Source organism: Nanorana parkeri, unplaced genomic scaffold (genome assembly GCF_000935625.1).
Source record: "Nanorana parkeri isolate BGI_ZX_2015 unplaced genomic scaffold, ASM93562v1 scaffold49, whole genome shotgun sequence".
Taxonomy (NCBI): Eukaryota; Metazoa; Chordata; class Amphibia; order Anura; family Dicroglossidae; genus Nanorana; species Nanorana parkeri.
In genome coordinates this window covers 724075-745594 of record NW_017306317.1, presented here as the reverse complement: position 1 = coordinate 745594, position 21520 = coordinate 724075, and the positions used below count along the sequence as shown (strand labels likewise).

General features: G+C 39.7%; 1 protein-coding gene across 1 annotated transcript in view; it reads left to right on the top strand.

The window, feature by feature from the left end:
* DROSHA (drosha ribonuclease III) overlaps nt 1–21520 on the top strand; it is a 239833-nt gene that overhangs the window by 214030 nt on the left and 4283 nt on the right. Inside the window, exons 28-31 of the mRNA XM_018574114.1 lie at nt 5103–5244; nt 7400–7482; nt 8223–8326; nt 14000–14092. Of these exons, the coding sequence (XP_018429616.1) occupies nt 5103–5244; nt 7400–7482; nt 8223–8326; nt 14000–14092 (422 nt within the window). The remainder of the gene's footprint in view (nt 1–5102; nt 5245–7399; nt 7483–8222; nt 8327–13999; nt 14093–21520) is intronic.

Genomic DNA, 21520 nt, shown 5'->3' with positions numbered 1-21520 from the left:
TATATATATATATATATATATATATTAAGGATGCACCAAAATTTTGGCAGCTAAAACATTTTGATCGAAAAAGGTACTATGGACACAATGCAGTTAGTTAAAAAAATGGCTGGCAATGCGGTACATCCCCATGTTTTCTCTTACCCACGGAGCCATCTGATCCACACTGCTTTTTCCCGGTTGTGTCACCAGAGGCAACAGGGATTGGAAGGGACACAGAGCCGATCCAGCTGCTGGCGCCCAGCGGGGAGGAGGAGAGCTATGGGAAGGGCGGAATGGTTCAGGATGGAGAGTGAGGAGGATCAGAAAATATGTGAAATATTTGCTGATCCTTCCATGTACTGCTGAATCATCTGTTTGATCAGTTCTGACTACACCAATGTTGTTAAATAACTTAGAACATAGTATTTAGTTACTGTGTCCCCAATTATGAATGAACAGGAAGTGCTCTACATCACTTCCTGTTCATTCATGATTGTGGACATATTAACTGGTACTATCTCTTCAGTGTATGAATAGACAGGAGCAGCTCAGTATAGAGGCTTCATGTTAATTCATAACAGGAGCTGCAGAAAAAAAGATTTAGGACTGTGTCCTCCATCTCTTTTTCTATTTCAAAAGCAAAACATCGGGGCCCTGGTAGTTTCCCAAAGTTCCTAAAAATAAAGTTTGAAAAAATAAAATTAAAATAATAATTTTTAAAATGTTGAATTTTCGGTCTAAAAAATCTATTTTAGTGCATCCCATACAGTGAGGAAAATAGTTATGTGCCCACTTACAAAGAAATGAAAGGTCTATAATTTTTATCATATGTGTATTTTAAATGATAGAGACAGGATATTAACCAAAGATCCAGAAAAAACACATGATACAAATGTTATGAATTGAGTTGCAGTTCAGTGAGTAAAATAAGTATTTGATCGCCAAGCAAAACATGACTTAGTACTTGGTGGAGAAACCCTTGTTTCTATATATCTATATATATATATATCTATATGTGTGTGTATATATATATATATATGAAAAGGGAGCAAATAAATTAAGTTCATTGTTAGGATTTGCATACACTTTAAGGCTTTACCTTTCACCACCTATAATCACAATACATTTGAAGCTTGCTATTGAATAAGAAAATAACTATTAAGTAGTGTGTACATATGTCTACTGAGCCGACCTGTGACAGTCTCATTGTCACAGGTCGGCTAGAACTATGAGGTGAGTGGAAATCACTCATCTCATAGTTCTCCTTTAACTATGAAGAACCTTTCTTCATTGATAGCAGTTGTGAATCCACAGGTTTGGATGGAAGCTATTGCTTCCTTTCAGCACTTGAATATTTTACATTATTTCATTGTTGCTGAACAGGAGGCCGGCCTTGTTATCCAAGGTGTGTAAAAAAAAAAAATCAAGAAGAAAACCCTGAACTATTCCCACTCTGACCTTGTAATGTAATGTTTTGAATTTCTTTGTTATCTGCATACAGTAGATGCAAAATGCACTCTATGGTGTTAAAAATAGATGTTAGTGTGTGAAGAATATAATAAACACATTTCACTTAACATTTTTACCCCAGAAAATGTGTGTGTTAAAACACAAGCCAACAATACTCTATTAAATGCTGGTCTCATTTTGCAGGTACATTTTATGATGTCCATGCATGACCAATTTTGGACATATATAAAAGTAATTTCTAAAGTAAAAAATGAAAGCTGAAGTCTTTTCAAAATACTGAGATCACATTTTTGTTATAAGCTGATAAATAGACCATGAGTGTTCACAATGTGAAAGGGAGAGTCGCATGGGTGATGACCAATGAAAAGAGAACTGCTCAGCTTGACAATACTATGGCCAAGTTTGAGGCCCGTTGGTCTCCTTGGGTTCGACATTATCTGCCTCCTCGTTTTGATCTTTGCTTACTTTGTAAATGAGCATGTTGAACTGAGTGTCCTAGTAGACTTTTCTTTAGCCGCGGGACTATTCCTTTGGTCTCTAGTCTATCCTCTCTACTCTCTTGTCTTTTCCTTTCCCCCTTCTTCTTTTCCGCTCTCTGTTGGGGCACATAGAGTCTACGTATTTTTATGTTATATTCCCTTGGATTTGCCACTTTTTTCTTTTTTTGTTGTTTTGTGCCTGGTTTTACCTCTCTGTATTATTTGCTTTCATTTATTGATTAAAAACTTATATGGGGGAAAAAATATTTTATTTAAAAATTATCTAGGCTTGAAATTACATGGCCTTGTGAAATTCCCCCCCAAAAAACAATTATACCCAAAATTGCAAATAATAATTGTTAAAACAAATACAACTGAAGCCATGTTTTTGTTTTGGATGGACTTGAGCGGTACTAGAGAAGTGGTAAGGTTTCTAATGCTCTCTGCATCTCTGATGGGGAGATTCACCCCCTCCCCCCCCCATTTGTCCTGGTAACCGTTAACACTGAAAGTGAAAGAAAATCCCAAAGTTTGGGTTTTTATCAGAACAGGAATAGATGTGAAATCTTCCAATGGGGAAACTAGTTCTGGTGACCCTGCTGACCTCCAGGGATTTCTCTCACTTCCTTTTGTGGCCCTCAGCGCGAGAGAGAAAATAAATCTCCCTAATGGGATACAGATGGCAAAAAAGCTCATAGGGGTTATAACCCTCCCTAAGTCTATCCAGAACTAAAGAATACTGTATGTTTTGGCTTCAGTTTCAATTAAAAAAAACTGATTGAATTGATTAATTCAGAGTTAAGCTAAAATAAGGGTGCATCCTGACCATGTGTGTGGGTAAGGGGTGGCTTTCAATTTTTTCTTTATTTGAAGTTTACTTTTTTTTTTTACTTGTTCTATTTGCTACAATCACAAAAGAGCTAATAAATCCCCTTTTGTGATGACAGATACTTTTTTAGGGAGATATTGGGTTTGTATTAAACCCTTGATATCTTTCCAGCCACTAGTACCTTTTAGATTGTAAGCTTTCATGGACAGGGCCCTCCTTACCATCTTGTCTGGGATTGTATTGTAACTGTAAAGTCTTTCTTATGTTGTAAAGCGCTGTGCAAACCGTTGGCTCTATATAAATCCTGTATAATAATAGTACAAACAGATCGAGGGTAGAGAGAGCTGATCTGCTTGTTCACCTAGCATCTCTACTGGAACTTTGACAGCCCTGAACCCAGAAGTGCTCAGAGCTAAGCACTTCTGAATTAATTCTAAGCAGAAGGAGGATAGGAACAGTGGTTCCAGGTCACTGCCACACTGAACATGCTACCACACAGGATTTCCCAGGTCATGAGAAGCAAGGTGAGTGTAGAGACCTGGAGGTGTTTGAATTCCATTCACCAGCCCACACAGCTCCCCATTCACATACAGTAGTGATCAGGCAGCCGATTCACCTCTACAGTGAATCACACATGGGCAAACAGGAGGATAAGCCTGCACCACTGTAAAACAGCTGCAGGGGGTGGCAGTGCAAGGGTTAATCATGCAAATAATTTGATTAGTAACCACACAAAATGGTTACCAATGAAATCCAGTAGGCTCCCCCCCCCCCACACTGCAGTCTGCTGCTCCATCAAGGGATCAGAGTAATCACCAGGGTAGTTCTGCAGCTTGCAAGAATTAAACATTTGCTAATATACTCCCACACTTGCTGGTAGAACATTCATATCCAGATGGTGGGCGGGAAGGGACTAAAGGATTAGTGTGATTATTGATCAGAACCCTTCTTCCATGTGGAAACCAAGTTTGCTAATAGGATATTCTTACCTGAACAATGGCACTCCAATGATCTTCACTGCAGGACCCTCCTAGTGGTGCATAATCATTTCTTCAGCATCGACCTAGCTGGCTATTGGCTCCCCATCAACACAAATGCAACACTGTTTTCATTTATTGCAGTGAATAGCTAGTTAAGGTTTGCAGAAGGGAATATTTTTTTGGACCCTTTAAAGAGCAACTCTATCTCAGTGAAAATGGTCACCACAACAAATAGAGGAATGAATCCCAGGGGGGCCACAAACAGCAGTATCAACTTGACAGAGGGTCTTATCCCTCCATACGCTATCCAAAACAAAAAACAAAAATGAAATGCTGCCTTTATTTACACTTTAAATAAGAAATCAACAAGAAGCCGATAGAAGGGAGGCAAAGTGAGAACCATTTCTTGTGGCCCCAATTGGGGCCAGCTTGTTGCTGTGGCTTTGGAAGTGAAAGACGAAATCTGGGCAAAATGTGTGGGTTTTGTTTGTTTTTTTTGCTGTGGCTCTGGAAGAAATAATACCCCATCTAGGAAGTTATTGATGCAATTTGATTGAAAACTAGCAATGTAGTATAAGCTGTATTTTCGGAATTTAAACATAAAGCAGTGGAGCACATTTGTGCTACTTTTTTGTTTTGTATGCTTTGAAGTGTAGTACTTCTTGATATCTTGTGATATATGTTCTTTACAGTGGAGTTTGGCATATCTGTAGTACTGTTAGAGTATTCTCTAAATCATTTATGACAGAGATTTATGTATTTTATATGCACACACACATATATCTATATATACATATAGATATATGTGCGGTTGTGATGAAAAAAAACAACTAGGTATTGGAGGTCGGGAGTGAATATTATTCTGAACTATAATTACCAATCCTTGTCAGACATGACTGACATTGCTAAGATCTGTAAAAGAAAGTTCTTTATTATTCACAATGAGCATTTATCTTTCATGTAACATTGGGTGCCCTAATCTGTCTAAAATACCTAAAGAGTGACAGTTCGAGAAGAACGGATTTAATAAAGAGAATGGCTTTAGAAATAATGAGAGATCTCTGCTTAAGGAAACTCTTCAGCAAAATTATGAGTCAGTCAGCAATGCAGAATTTAAGCCAGAAAAGCGTACATAAATTAGGGAAAATGCTAATACGTTAAAATCCCATGATAGGCTTGTTAGTTCCTTTGTGTTGTTTTGGCATAGAATGTAGATTTTGCTTGAGTTATGAAGACGCATACCTACTCTAAAGAACACTAAAAGCTGATCTTAAGTGGTCTCATTTTTTAAGATGTCAGGATTTTGGAGTGTGTTGCTGTTTTTATTTCCCTTCATTATCTTGTTCTCTGTGCATCTTGCAGCTGCTGCGTAGTTCACTGGTGAACAACAGGACACAGGCCAAGGTAGCGGAGGAACTGGGTATGCAGGAGTTTGCCATTACAAACGATAAAACAAAGAGACCCGTGGCTCTCCGGACCAAGACCTTGGCTGATTTGTTGGAATGTAAGTTTCAAACAAAGGCAAAAACAATCACATCAGATGCCTTGATAAATATATAGAGATCACCGATGTTCCATTTAAAGCGAGAGGGATTTGTAGGCTGAAAGCAGAGAGGAAGGCAGGGGCACAGGTTTAGTGCTGGAAATAATAACAGTCACATCTTAATTCTGATACGGGGTGGCATCTAATATTTACTGATTGGACACATTTAATTTTTTAACTGCAAGTGCACTTTGGTACCTGTTAATTGACAGGCGGAGGGGAATTTAAATTAACAGGCAGAGGGGAATTTATCAAAACTGGAGCGGAAAAAAATCTGGAGCACCTGTGCAGGGCAACCAATCGGCATCCACCTTTCATTTTCAAATCTTAACTAAACAAACTGAAGAGAGAAGCGGATTGGTTGCCAGGGGTGAAAAAACATGCAAACCTAAGGAAACACTTACATTATTACTTATTATTATAGTGTTACATATAGTTCAGTAGAAACCTGCTATTATAGTCCAAATCATACTTAATATTCATTTAAAAGGTGTATCAGATATTTTGTTATTCTTCAAGCGAGAGCTCGACCATACATTCCAAACCTTTTTAAACTTAAGGTAAGCATATAACAGGGTAGGAAACCATTTTACGAAATCCATCCACTCTAATCTCATTAGAAGATAATTTGCAAACATAAAAAAAAAAAGTAAACAACCAAAATCAACAATCAGCCTCATAATGCGTGCTTTCAGATCCCAAATGTAATCCCATATGCAACAAGGACACATTTGTGTCCTTGTTGCATATTTTCCCCTCGCATCCTGTCTGGTGAAACAGTTGTTGTCAGGACAATAAAGCTGGCCATACATTATGTGATTTCGCACAGTGGGTGGCATTCCTCGATCATCTGATTGAAGGAGCATGTCGGAAAATCTTTGATCGGGCAGAACCGGCAGCCAATGAGCTGCCAGCTCTGTTGGGGTATTATGACAGCGGCAAGAGTCTGCTGTCAGAATACAAAAGAAACAGTGGTTATTCCTTGAGCAATGCTCGTAAGCATTAATGGAAGAATCTGTTCTATTTTTTCCATTCAGACCACGAGTTGAAAGAAAAAAATAGAACAGTATATGGCCAGCATTAGGGACTATTCAGATTGTTGTGTTGGACTAAGTGTTAAAAAGCACACTTTGACATACGTTACCACAACCGTGAAACATCTTGTTAACAGAGCACGAAATAACAACAAATACCTGACAAGGCTCTAATCTTTCTCCACTCTTTCCAAAAGTAAAGAAAAAAAAAACAAATCGGATCATCATATGATATAAATAAATGCTTTTCTTGACCTCTTGCCTTGCTCACAACATGGTAGGGAAAGAGATGTAATCCTATGTAGAATTAAAAGTTCCAGCATGGTGGGGTTTGTAGTTCCACAAAGCAAACTCCCTTCCCTGTCTCTATACTTGGTATTATCAGGCTTAATTGTCGAAAGATGGCATGGGGGCCCATCCATGAGATATCTACCCTGAGCCTATCATTGTATAAAATGGCACTGTGAGCATCCAGGATCAGAAGATACAGTTGTGCATTTGAGCTGTGAGTCAGGGAGAAAGATTTGTCATTTGGTCCTAACATGAAGACCAATGTAACTGTTTGCTTTATAGATTGTTGATAAACAACTGCTTGCCAACTAAAGAGCATATACTAAAGTCTCTATAGGAATATATTACTGGATATAAAAAGGAACAAAAACCTCTGTCAACTACTAGCAGTAAAATAAATGTATGTGCATGTAGCAGAGTGTTCTCCTGTCACCATCTGAAGTGGAAGCAAATAGTATGAAAAGAATTAGACCGTGCTGTGTAATGAACAGTTCTGTCTTTTCGGACTAAAGGTGCATTGGTGGCTCTTCCATAAATATTTAATATTACAATGCATTTCCGTGTCAGAGAAAATAAAAGTGCTTCAATTTTTCCTTTCACCAACCTGCTCCATTCTCTTAACTGCCTGGCATTTGCTTTTAGTGTTTGATCATCTAGAACCACTCAGTGCCCCAACTACTTAATTCCATTTTATAAAAATGTGACCAACATATGCTCTTTGCTTTTTTTTATGTTATAGCTTTTTATAGCTAGCTGTATGTGTAGTATTAACCTATGTGTTTTACCTGTAGCCTTTATTGCGGCACTTTATATCGATAAGGACTTGGAATATGTTCACACTTTTATGAATGTGTGCTTCTTCCCACGACTGAAGGTAAATGCATTTATTATAGTGGTAGTTGTTTTTTGTTGTGTCTGTTTATCTAAATGTATCATAAAACACGAAACAAAAATGAGAATTTTTCATTATCTGAAAGAACCGTGTCTGCATTGCCCATACTAATAGTTAATGTCATTATGCTGTCATGTTTCCAGTGCAGGTTTACAAATAAATAAGAATCTAATTGGATACTGTGAGAAACATAGTTCCTCTTCCAGACTTCCCAATAAATGAGTCCTAGATACAGTTTATTCCACACAAAGAAGAGTTAAATGCCAGTACGTGCAGGAAGTCTACGGACATAAAATTGCATTTCCATTTACGACCTGTAGCTGTATTTTGCAAAGATAGATTGGCAAGGAAAAGATAACATTCTTCAGATACCCTCGGGGTGCCAATAAGTAACTGGGAAATCACTTTTCAGTAAAGATAGCCTGCTCAAGGGGCATCACTGAGTGAGTTTAGGCACTTGTGTAGTCCACACATGGTATAGTCAATCATCAACAGCTCAGAAGAGTTTGACAAAGTAGATTAATCAAAACTTGTTTGGAAGGGAGTTCTCCCATCCAGACTCTGATTGATGCTATCTAGGGTTTTGCAGGGCTGAATAACAAAAGATTATTGTTCCGATACATTTGACCAAGTGATTCCTACTGCCTCCTGCATTGTTTTTGTAAGCGCCTATCAAACACTATTTAGAGCTGAATGATTTTTCTGTTCTGTCTGGTGTACAGGAGTTTATTCTAAATCAAGACTGGAATGATCCTAAATCTCAACTTCAGCAATGCTGCTTGACTCTGAGGACAGAAGGAAAAGAGCCAGATATTCCTTTGTACAAGTAAGACCTGTTTTGTAATTGTTTGCTTCCAAAGGTGCATGTAGAAATGAAATATTGTTAAAAATGTAGGTATGTTTAACCACTAGACAGTGCATGGTGTTCTCAAAAATGTCTGATTACTAAAATTCTCAGGATACTTTAGCTGTTCCATATTTTGTCTGGGTTGGAATTGTTCTGATAGTTTTTCGTTATTTATTTATTTTTTGTCTGTCAGTAAAATCTATGAGATTTTTATGTGCACCATTGCGCCTCCAGTCCTGGGTAGCAAACTGAGAAAGATTTGCACAGGTCTGCGTCTGAAGAAAAGGCATTCAAAACAGAAGCACAATTAAGAAGTGGTCAGGACACAACACTACTTTACAGCAATAGAGGGAGGCATTGATAAATGCAGCTGCCTAATTATCACAAATCTGTCTCATTACTACTGTTAAGCACAGAATTGTTAAATGTCTAGGGATGCACCAAACTTTCTGCCAAAAATGGTACTATGGGTAAAATGCAGATAGTACAAAAATGTGGTGCATCCCTAGCTTCTCTTCTCCCCGCTGTTCCGGCTGCAAGCTTTAGTCTGTATCCCCACTGCTCTCCCCTGCCTGTGTCGGCAGAGGCAGCAGAGATTGCAGGGGGGACCGAGCCAATCCATCTGCCCACGCCCAGCGGGGAGGAGAGACCTGTCAGGAGGCTGAGTGGAACAGTGCTGGGAGGAGAGACCTGTCAGGGGGGTGTTGCAGGGAGGAGAGCTCAGCTCCATGGACAGACGGGAGGGTGCAGAGCAGTCAGAATGTAGAGCAGAACACAAACACTGACTGGTCAGTACTGATTGTAAATAGCTGAGGACATTACTGAGTGATTACTATGGCCCCAGTTATGAATGAACAGGAAGTGCTATATAAAAATGTTTACTATCTGCTCACTTTAGGAATGAACAGGAAACAGCTCAGCATTGAGGCTTCCTGTCCATTCATGACTGTGCTTACTATCTCCAGATTGCGAATGAACAGGAAGCCTCTGTACTGAGAGCTTCCTTTTCATTCAGTGCTGGGGCTGCAGAAAAAGATATATATATATATATAAATCTAAAAAACATTAAAATAATTTAAAAGTAATGTAAAAAATATTATAAAAGGTTGGGAAAGTCAATTTCGGTTTCGGTCTGAATATTTTATTTTGTTGCATCCCTATAAATGTCCTCCAATGCTTGTATCCAAGCTACAAATATTTTGTTCCACTGAAAATGCTCTTGCACAGGGTATAATGTAATTTAAAGCAGTTGCCTTCTTTATTGGGTTAACTGCTCGTCTAGGTTATACCCACCCGAACTTCAGAGCCAACTTGCTCTTTGATCGGTCCCTGAAGCCTCCCTTCTCCTCCGCTGCAGCGGTCTAAGGTCCTATAAATCATCACATTCTATACATAGTGTATACACGTGAGGATACTGAGGAACATTCCAATGCTGCAGTCTAGGAGGAGACAGGCTGCAGTAACCAGAGAAGCAGGCAGCCGGCTTGGCAGTTCACATAAATATAACTTTTATTTTTTTATTATTATGTTAGCGTCTATTCAAAAAGGAACCCTTGCAATGCAGGGGTACCCCCACTGCAAGGGTCAGTAAAAGTTTTGCCTGGAGTCCTTCTTTAATCATTGCAAATCGCAGCTCTGTTCTTCCAGCTTGCTTGTGCACCCCCAGTATAGTCACAAGTGCAGGTTCTACATAAGGGAGGGGTGATTGTCAATGGGGGGTGTGGGCATTACACAGGGAGCTGGTCATCCCTTTGGCGTGCCCTAATTTTGAGCTGAATGTAACATGACGCACAGTGCACCAGCATTCCTAGTTGTATTCCACATTGAAAGTGTGCATTTGGGTGACCATTCTGTCGCAAACTGCAGTCTTGCTCTATTTTCTTTTTGGACAGCAAATGTTTTTTTCCTGGCTCTACTCCCACGCAAGTTAAATTGATGCAGTCTTTTTGATTGTAGATGCATGCATGTTGATCCCAACTGTTGCAGGAGTTATCTGAGCACTTCACAATTAAAAATTGGGGGTTTTCAAGACTTCTTTTAGCATCTTATGATCAGCTCTTGGGTTTAATTTTCTGGCATGCCAGTCCTGAGCTACTTAGCACTTTGAAATCTACACCATTTGTAGAGTATTTTCTTTGCAGTGCAATGATTGATTAAAAAAAAAAAATGGCAATATTTTCAAATCCCCTGCCAGACCCATAGACATCCACAACCTTCTTTCTGAGTGTCTGAGAGAGCTTTTTTCATGTTGGCATGATTATATCACACATGTCAATAACAACAAGAACACCTGACCCTAGATGTCTGAAGTTGATATGGGACCAGTTCCACCTGCATACTCCTTAAAGGAGTTGCCATCATTGCCACCTAATCTGGAACACCAGATTCTTATTTCATGAAAATAAAGTGGGAGGTAAATGGAGGAGTGTACTTACTTTTTCCATGTGACAAAACTGCATTTTCATTAATTTAGCTTATGAGAATGAATACACCAAGTCAATTTTATGTGTCTTGTTCAATTATGCCTTAATCTGTAGGCACTGTTTAAATCAAGATCCAATATTGGTCTGTAAGCACGACTGTTCCTGATTGGTCAGGAAACTGGCCAGTCGGGAAGCTGGCCAATCAGGAAGCCAGGCGGCGAGTCATAATGTGCCCCCCGGCTACCTGATTTTCCAGAAAGCCGGCTCCATGCTTTCTCGTCCTGGTGACGAGGGAGCATGGAGCCAGTTAATCAGGAAGTCGAGTCATTACACATCATCCGGCTAATAAAAAAGCCAGGTGGTGAGTCATTACACCTTGCCCGGCAAGTACCCAAAAAAAATATCATTCCATCAGAATTCAGTTCATCCTTTTCCCTGTTATATTATGAAGCAGCATAGATGAAAGATCTCCTTTAACGAAACCTGTCATGAGAGAAATATTTGAGCTAACTTTTTTGTCAATCTGTTTTTCTGGCTGTTTTGCTGTCCCCCAGATTTAAATACTTTCTAACTGACAGACCCAGCGGTAGTATGCAGACTAGGTAATTCAAGCACAGGTCAGAAGTTTTTATCTGCACAATTATTCTAATGTTTTGAAGCTGAAAAGTCAGCATGAAAGCCAGTAAACTAGCATTTTTAGTAGGCGAGAACAGCAATGCATGCTTCCTTGTTTCTTTTATGACAGGTTCCTTCTAAGCTTGTTTCCATTCAGTGGTCTCTCAGACACTAATAATCTGTCAATGTGCTGGACATAAGTGACTTTTATAGCTAGGAAATATCTCATGCTGCCAGAAGGGATAGGTCATTTAAAGAAAAGGCATCCATACATAAGCTGTGCCGATTTCAAGGATAAGGATAGCAAAAGAAAGCAAAGGTCTCTAGTGTGTCATTCATCCTATATAGGATTATAACTTAATTTACTGGATATGCAATCAAAAAGACAGCCGCACACTGTCAATCTTCACCCAATACTTCTTTTTTTTGTTAAATTCAGTCAGCTCCAAGCTTGTGATCCTCTCCTGCTAGTCACTCAGCTCTAACACATTTTATCCAATTGGGCTTAGTTGTAGAGTAGTCAATTTACTGGAAATATACTCACTGACCACACATCTTAAAATATGTAAAAGAAATTGCATTGTTCCAAAATAAATTGCATTAAGTGGGTGGTTAGATCAGTTACTGATTGTTTTCATAATAAAGGAAAGATTGGTCCTGTTGGACAATCCAGTTGAATTCTACCCGAGTCTGTTTTTATGACAATTTAACCATTTCACCATGAGCTTCCTTTCTAAATACTCAGGTTCCCCAGTTTCCCTACAGTCCAATATTCTCCAAATGTCTGTTTTACTGAATACATGCATATTGCAGCAGGATGTTGTCAATTATGTGGAATAGCAGGAAGGCATGTTATCAAACACTGTGATTCTATTGTTTGATTGCATCTAAGCCCTCGTTCACACCTGAACGTTTTGTAGCGCGTTCTACGCTCGACGAACGCTCTACAAAACGCTCAAAAATATAAATCCCATTGTATTCAATGGTCTCATTCCCACCTTGGCGTATTTCCGCCCTTCCCTAACGAGCTACAAAACGGCCCACGACTGAAAAGGTACATGTATTACTTTGGGCCGTTTTGTTGCGCGTTTCCATTGGGATACAGCCAAGTAGGCTTCAGAAATGCGCGACGGTCGCGCAACTTTTTTTACTGCGAATCGCAGTAAAAAAACGTGCGACGGTTGCCCGACAGATGCGCATATGCAATACGCCTAGGTGTGAACGAGACCTTAGTACAAGTACTTCTTCTGGTCTCTGCCCCATTTGTACTGTGAGGAAATGACCTGAAATGTAATACATGGAATAGAAAGCGTGCACAAAACTACTGTGAACAGTATTTTGCATGCAAGGACCAAAAAAGGTTACTGTAGAGAGATGCAGAATTAATAAAGTTGTTGATACCTGATGGCATACATTTCTTCTGCTCTACTTACAATTATAGCTTTTCACTACTGATGACAATAGAAATAACTTCTGTTACATTATGCATGTATTTAAGTAATTCTGGACAACAAAAATTGGCCTGAAGAGAGGCAGGGTATGTATATTATCATGAAAGTTTGTTTTCTGTGAGACTATGGAGCTGCTCTTTACAGGTTAGTCTGATCATTTCAATGCACTGAATGTGCTTAAAGGCCAGGTGAACATTCAGTTTAAGTTAGCTCAACTGTGGTACAGTCTTACAGTTTGTGTTCTACATAAAAAAAGTGTAGAAAAGCCTGTCCTCTGCCAGCTTGCTGCAGAGTGGGACCCTTGCTCTTTGTACGGAAGCAGTGATCTCTTTGCAGAGGCCCGATATGCCCCCCACTGGGCCAGGGTTCTACAGTCAATGGGGAGCATAAGCTTTGCTGATTGCAGAGAGCTATTGGTCTGACTCAGTAGGCATGTTGGACTTCTACAGTGAGACCACTGCTTCCCTGCTAAGAGCAAGGGTTCTACTTTGCAGCTGGTGACAGGGTTTTCTTTAATCTTAAGAAAAATCACTCTGAGCAGATAAAGAAAATTGTCCCTCTGATTTGACTGTACTCCAGTCTCTGGGAAGCACAAAACAATTGTTAGTAAGGTTCAGCCCCCCTCAGAAGTTTTGCTTTGTTTGGCTGCAGTAGATGCTACAAAAATATGTAACACTAAGATCCGTGTACATTTCTGATTTTGGAATGACAGTAATGTTTCCTCGATTACATTAGCAGCAATAATTTTCCTTGTTGTCTATAGCTTTTTAACATTATATAAATGGAACATGGCAGTAATGACACTTTTACATTGTTTAAAAACATCATGGTATAAGCTTGAGTTACCCTTTGAGTCTAAACTGTTCCTTTTTATCAACATTGCCAGAAGGAGAAGATGACTGCTGTGCCCTTCAATGTGACTACTATCAGAAAGTCAGCTGTGTGTAGGAATATATCTCCTTTTTGCAGTTAGAACTTTATCTCACATATATTGTGTTCATATAAATTCCAGAAACTTTCACATAAATTTCTAGATGTTATGAAGAGATCATAAGGCAAAGTTCAAATATTCAGCATTCAAAACTAACGTTAAAGCTCCAATTTTTCTTGTACAGATAGTGCACAATAATAACAAATTGAAAACTATTTTTATCGTGTTTCAGGACTCTACAAACTGTAGGCCCTTCCCATGCAAGAACCTATACTGTTGCTGTGTACTTCAAAGGAGAGCGAATCGGCTGCGGTAAAGGACCAAGGTAATTTAAAAGCTTTCTCTTTATGTTTGATTAATAGATAACGCCGAATAGGTTTCTAATCCAGTGGCTCCAGCATTACACATCACACGCATTAATAAGTTATTTTCCCTTACTGGCCCTGTCCTGCCTTGACTTCAAAGTAAAAACCAATATTGAGTTATTATGCTTGGTTAGTTATGACGAACACAATAACATACCCTTCTGCTTGTAGTGTCAGCTGTAATTAACAAAATCATACAATTATTGTCAGTTCATTACATACCTATGAACAAAGCCATATACATTAGTCAAGCAACATGACATCTTTGAAGGAAAAGTTGACAGAAAATCCATGTTGCATCCCCTTTCCTTGTGCTCTTTGACAGCTCTGATTCTCATCCATCTGTGACTGAATTAGGTTAGAGATTTGTTTTAACCATCCAGAAGAAATGTTATTAGTAAGGGTTGTACAGGTATTATTTATTTTTTTAATTTTCCTTATTCCTTTTTTTAAGCGCAGGTTAAAGTAGGTCTTTAATGCACATACTGAAATAAAGCTGCTTTCTGTTGAGGGACACGGTAATTCACCTTTCGGTTATACTACTTACCAGCCCAGTATAAACCCTCCTACTTACCAGCATGCCTTTGTTTCCTTGCTAGTGTCCAAGTAACATGGAAATCTTTCCTTTAGCTCTGCTGTGTAAAAGACTAACTTCTTTTTTGCAAAACACAATTTTTCTTACTCTTTAACATTTTTTTCTTCATCAAGACTCTTCTCTTTACTGTTGCTGGAGATGGCCTCTTCGGTTGAATCTATCCGGCAAGCCATCCTTAACCTGGCACTTTTTTTCTTCCTCGATTTGTTTTCTTCAGTCAAGAATCTGCTTTGCTGCTCTCTTTGATTGCAGCTTTCTGGTGTGATCATTATCAGTCTGATGTTGGAGTACTGTGTTGAGACTCCACTGGGCTGGACATTGCAGGAATAGCCTGGAAGTGATCTTTGAACACTGGGTTCAGTACAGGGTGCTTTTGAGACTCCATTCTGGTAAAAACTTAGTTGCAGAGTGCTCTGTAGGTCCAGAACCATTGGCATTGCCTCAGCGCTTGCCATATCTCTGAATCCTCACTTAGTGAGTTGGACAAATGAACCGTGCACCAGGTGCTACCTCAAGTATAGGTCACTGGACACTTTTAAATATCTCAGTTTATCACAGGTTTCCACCATGGAAAGGGGTTAACACTGTGGGACATCATCCGCTGGGTGAAATGTCACACAGGTAGTTTCTGCCTTTCATCTCATGCAGGACATTGGCCTTCGTCCCTTTTGTCCCACATCAGTTCTTGCAGCCAGTGCTTCTTCCAGAAAGACTGATTCCCCATAAAGGTGCACCAGCATCTCATTCCACCATCTCTAGGTGGCTTAGACAGACCATAATTCAAGATTATGGTCTGAAGGATCATGTTTCCATCCTTTCTTGTCAAGGTGCACTTTACTAGATCTGTGAGTACTTCTTGGACTTTTCAGCATCAATTAACTGTTTCCTAGATTGGAAAGGCTGCTACCTGCTCTTTTTTCACCTATTCTGTAAGTTTTACCTGGTGACTCTTGGGGCCTCATCTAATGCCAGCTTTGGCTTAAGGTTCTTCAGCAGGTTGTTTGAGCTGCAGTCTGTTACCTTTGTTCTGTTGTTTTCTTGGGTGTTCTTTCTGTTCGTGTTTGTTTGCTGTGTTTTCCACCCTCCAGTTGCACTGCTTTCGAATGCCCCAAGGTGAAAGAATTCTGGTGTCTCTCAATGGACTGAAAGAACGTCATATTTTTGTGCTCTCCATTAAAAACTTTCTTTATGCAGTCCATTGAGGCACACAAGTCTCCCTCCCCTCTCTGTTAATGATCATGCTCTCTCTACTGCTTTGCTACAAAACTGACTGGTAGTAGGATGGGCTATCTTGACCTGGCTTATATTTTTTTGTTTGCCAGTGTCCAGTACTCCAGTAGATGGCAGTTTAAAGACTTCTTATGTCCCTCAAAGGATTTTATGGTAAGCACAAAAATCCTATTCTACAATTTGAGTACAGGTGGCCACACACTAGGAAATATGATTCTTGAAGAAATTCAACACGCACATCCACTTTTGCATGTCAGGGCATCTTCTGTTACATCCTGCAACTGGGAGAGCTGGGTTATCACTATTCTTTTTTTGTTTTATTAGTAGAGATAAAACGATTATTGTTTAAGTCTTTTCAACTCCAGTTTCTTACCTTGCCCAATATGCACTAAGTTTACATAATAGCGTTAAGCACACTCATGTGTCATTACCTCTACCATTGTGTGCTGAAGAAGGTAAATTGGTTTTATAGCTTCTGCTGCACACCTTTCATGTGACTTGGTAAGTCTAATATTCTCCTCTTATATATTTTTGTGCAAGGCATGTGTCAATGCTGTTTAACATTAGTTTAAGACACTTCTGAGATCATTCAGAATTTATTGACAGGTGCAGTTGACCTACTTTTGACTTATATTTCACCTGACTTAAGCGGGTATTGAATTCTCAGAGACTTGTATGGCAATACAAAACCCATTTGAAGCCAAAAAAAATCCCATCAACACAGGGCCAAAAGCTGTTTACTGATATTTCTGCATACATTTGCCAAACAAAAACATTTGTACAGCTTTTGCCCATTGGAGTAGTAGACATTTCAAAATAAGCTTTAAGATCATATGGAACATGTTTCAGTAGTACTCACCTCTTATTTCCTGCACTACCTGTTACATGGTTCATAAATTCCCCAGTTAAACATGGTATTGGTAAATGGAAAATCCAAATGTTCCTGACAATTTTAACAGACAGTTTATATAGGATTTTAAGACATATTCAGTGTCATTTCAGACATGGCTTTAATATGCTGTTTTGTGTAGGTGAGGAGTATATATTAAAGCTTGTCACCCTAGAAAATGAATTATAAATTTGCTTCTGCTTGTACAGTTTTTGACATATATATTCGTTTTTATTTCACATGTCATGCTGGATCTGTATTTTTTCGGATTCTGGTAGTATGTGGTTAAGAATAAGAGGCAATTGCAAGCAAAAGGTTTAATCATTTAGTTAGGGGAATTGCTGATATCCAACAAATATGGCAACCGTGCTAAAATAAGAAAGTTTCTTGTCACTATGACAGCAGGGCCGAGGGGGGAATCTCCCCAGCATTCAAACAGTGATAAAAGCCTTACAAAGACTTGCTGGTACAAGTCTCTGTCTAACAGTGTACCATATACTGACTAGTTTTACTTTAAAGTCTAATTTACATTCAGGTAATATGGTAAATTACATAGACCCTTTCCATAGTCTTGTCCTTCCCTCCCCCTACATGTTTAGCTCCCTATCCTTATCCCCTTCCAGATAATTAAAGTATCTACGCGCAGTTCATACCTCAGGCAGTGTTGAGGGATAGGCATGATACTCTATGCCTTCCCCTCTCTCTCTTCCTCTCTTTCTTATTTATTTTTTGACATTAAGTGTCCCTACTTATATTGAGGTTTAGGCCTGTTTCTTTCCACTGACTACCATATTGAGGTGACTGTTTGTACATGCAGGCTGATAAGTCCTCTGAAACTACCGATCTTACTGTTATGTAGACGTGTATTCAACCTACTGTTTTGGACTCTGTATGCGCCTGCTCTTTATACTTAATAAAAATACATTGTTTTTTAAAAAAAAGCCTTACAAAGGTTGTAACTCTTCCCCACTCTATTAAAAAAGTGATACTACTATCCGTGTGCTCAGTGGAACAGAGGTTAACTTTACCTAGAAGCAGAGCTCCAGTCATGGACAAGAAGTGAGGGGAAATGCCCTCAATGAGGACACACAGTGAAAAAATGTGATGTAAGTTCTAACTCTTCCACCCTCTATCCAAATCCAAAACCAAAGTTATGGTTGGAAGTCCAAAGGAAATTCTTAGATTTCAGAAAATTCCCCCCACGGGAAATGGATGTGATATTGAATTCCCTGCCTTGGCCTGCAGTATCACCAACCAAAGTCATATTTCTAAATCGTACACAGGGACATGGGGTGTAATTTAGGTACATATTGTTATTCTGCTGTCTTTAGGACATTGGACATTCATAATTTGAATATTCTTTCCTAAGAACTAGTTGGTTTACCAGCCTGCTTCTCAGTCACTAGCTTTCACGGCCTGGCTGTCACAGACCTAGTGTACCATGCTAATAATAATGCTAATAATAATGCTAATACTTCCTAAGAAGTATTTTATGGGACAAATCTTGTCTTTTCTCTTGTCTGGTCTGCATCAACATTTGACCTTAAATACTATCAAGGGTCAAATCTCCTCTCTAGCAATTGGTTTTCAAAGACTGTTTGCCTTTGTATAGACTGTTGCGCACATAGTTCCACCTGTGCGTTCCCCAGTGACTCCATGGGATCTTAACTTTCAATAGTTCTTTATTGAAGTCAAGTGAAGCATACATAACAAAATGCATATAACATAACCAACTTAACATCCAGGATACAGTATGCTTTGCAATATAATTTCCATTTATAGGGAGGTTAGGAGGAAGGGAGGATGACAAAGCAAGTGGAAAGAGAGGAGGGGAGGAAGGAGGGAAGACAAGGTATGGACCAGTTATGCGTCAGGCAATATTTGAGATCAAACAATGCAGTATGGATGTACAATCCATTTTCTCCAAACTGAAAGGAATATAGGATATGAGTTATTTTTCATGGCAAACATCTTTTCATCTTTTGTTTGTAACCATCTACGGGTAATCAACAATTTAGCTGCATAGAGAATATGCACAACAATAGTGCGAGTTGCCGGTGGGTCCATGGGATCTTAACTTGGTTCTGTAGATTCTGCAGACACCTCTCTTTGAGCCTGTCACGGATATTCTGCTATCTACTCTCACTTAGAAGATTTTCTTTCTCATCGCTATCATTTCTGCGTGGCAAGTTTCTGAGTTGGCAGCCTTAACCTATAAGTTACACTTTCTTGTGTTACACAGAGACAAGGTCATCATAAGGCCTAGGGCCTTTTTTCTTCCAAAGGTGGTTTCCCCCTTCCACGTTAATTAGGACATTGTTCTCCCATCTCTATGTCCTGCTCCATAACATCCCAATGAGATTTCCCTCCTGACTGTACCATTTTTGCTTTGTTCACTTTTTGATCATGTTTCACAATTTTTTTTACTTACAGCTTTGAAAGTTTAACTACATACATTTTCTGAAAGCAAAGGTCCCATAGAATAAAAACATGGTGTTGCTGATCTTTTACATTCTGCAATATCTGCGCAAATGTTTATCAAAACAATATTTTGCATAAAAATTAACTAAACATATTAATATTGCACACAAACACAACAACAGGTATGCAAAACGGCAACTTACTCTAAAAATCTGGAGGTTGCCTTCATACCTTTGTGTTGTGATAATGCCCAATCCATTAGTTTGGCATGCCCCCCCACATTGCACCTTGCTGGGGCATCTAAACACATGTGCGTTTCATTGCACCACAGTGCATAAATGGGAACCACCTGTGCATTGTGGTGCGTTGCATAGAGAAAATCGTTCCTGTTTGATTTTTACGAGTTGTGGTGGTAAAAATAAATTGGCTGCTGTAACACAGAGCATGATAACGGGACATTGTATCCTTGCCCATTCAGGACAAAGTTACTGTGCCTGTAAAAAGCACCTGCCTCTACCCTAACCTACTTACATTCACCTTTCCAGTGATCCCCTGCTGCTACTTCCATCAAAATTGGTGGCTGGTGTCTGTCATTCTTAACATACTTGTGGTAATGTATTACAATGGGCCCTGCACATATGTGAAGAGGGCCTTACTGCTAATGGTTAATCTTGTGGGATTGTGTGCTTGCATCATCCACTAGATAGTGTCACATGTGTGCTCTATGCTCTCTTTTCTGCCATACAGCATTGAGGAAGCATCTCCCCACAAGCATGCTCCTGCACAGTCTTTTGCAGATTCTATATTGGATTTGCCTGACTTGACCTGACCTGATTTTGTGACTTCTGAGCCGTTGGAAGCAAAAAAACTCAGATTCTCTCCATTCCTTGACCAATGAGCTTACCCCTGAGGAGTCATGGCATACTACTATTATTTACAAACTGAATAGACCATTTCAGCTCTTATTGATACTGTGTGCACCATTCTAAAAATAGAGGATCAGCTTGCTTCTACTAGTGCTGTTTCCAGTCTTGGGTCATTTAAAACGCCTACAGCCACAAAAACCTTCTGTTTGCACCCGCTATTCCAACTATTTCTCTATAAAGTTTGAAAACATCCTAACAAGCTTTTTTCCCCTCAATGTGTATTAGTTGTGTTCATTTAGTAAGGATTTTGTGCAGAAGTGGTTTACCCCACTGTGGATCTGGCAGTCTCTGGCTCTAACAGTGTGTTTACCATGTCAGTAGAGGATGCAGCTGTCTTTAAGAGCCCAGTCAATAAGTGGTTACAAGTACTTTGTAGAGCTTTGTTCTCATTAACCTGCCGTTCATCCATTTCTAGCTTCAACCTTTTCAAACCATGTCTGACCGGTCGAAAGTCTCTTAAAAGAGATGTAACTGCTGCCAAGGTTGCTCCCTCATTTATAGAATGTGTGGAACACATGGCTGCAGCCTTACATTTCAGCTGTGGCAGTTTGCTAAAAGCCTACCATCTTATTTATCACATGTGGCTCATGCCAGTTCATACAAATTCTGGACTGCAGAACCTTTGTGTAAAATAATTTGAGTCGCATGACCTTCAAGGGACAGCATCTCTGTGGACAATCTTCTCAAGGATGTTACTGGTGGCAAGAGTACCCATCTTCCTCAGTAGAAGAAACCTAAGCAACTAACTAGAAAGTCTTCATCCTCCTCATTTTTTATCTGAAACATTCTTTTAGTTTCTTCACAATGGTAACTCACTATTATTATACATGTATATAGCTCTGACCTATACCGCAGTGCTGTACAGAGAACACTGAGCCAGTCACATCAGTCTCTGTACAGAGGAGCTTACACTCTAATGCACAATGGCACCAGCTGTAGGGGAATTACAAATCCCAGCAATACATTTATACAGTAATGCAGAAGAGTACATTAATTTGACTCAGGGCTTAGTGACCCGCTGAACGCAGGGCTTGATGACCCGCTGGACGCAGGGCTTGATGACCCGCTGGACGCAGGGCTTGATGACCCGCTGGACGCAGGGCTCGATGACCCGCTGGACGCAGGGCTCGATGACCCGCTGGACACAGGGCTTGATGACCCGCTGGACGCAGGGCTCCCCTTACCTGCTCATGGTGCCTGTACACCTGGCCTTCTCTGCTGCGGGACTGGCCGGAAGTGACATCACATCACTGACATGATTTCACTTCCGTCCGGTCCAACATCAGACGAGCAGCGGCGCTGATGGGGCCCCAGCCTGTCTCGAAGC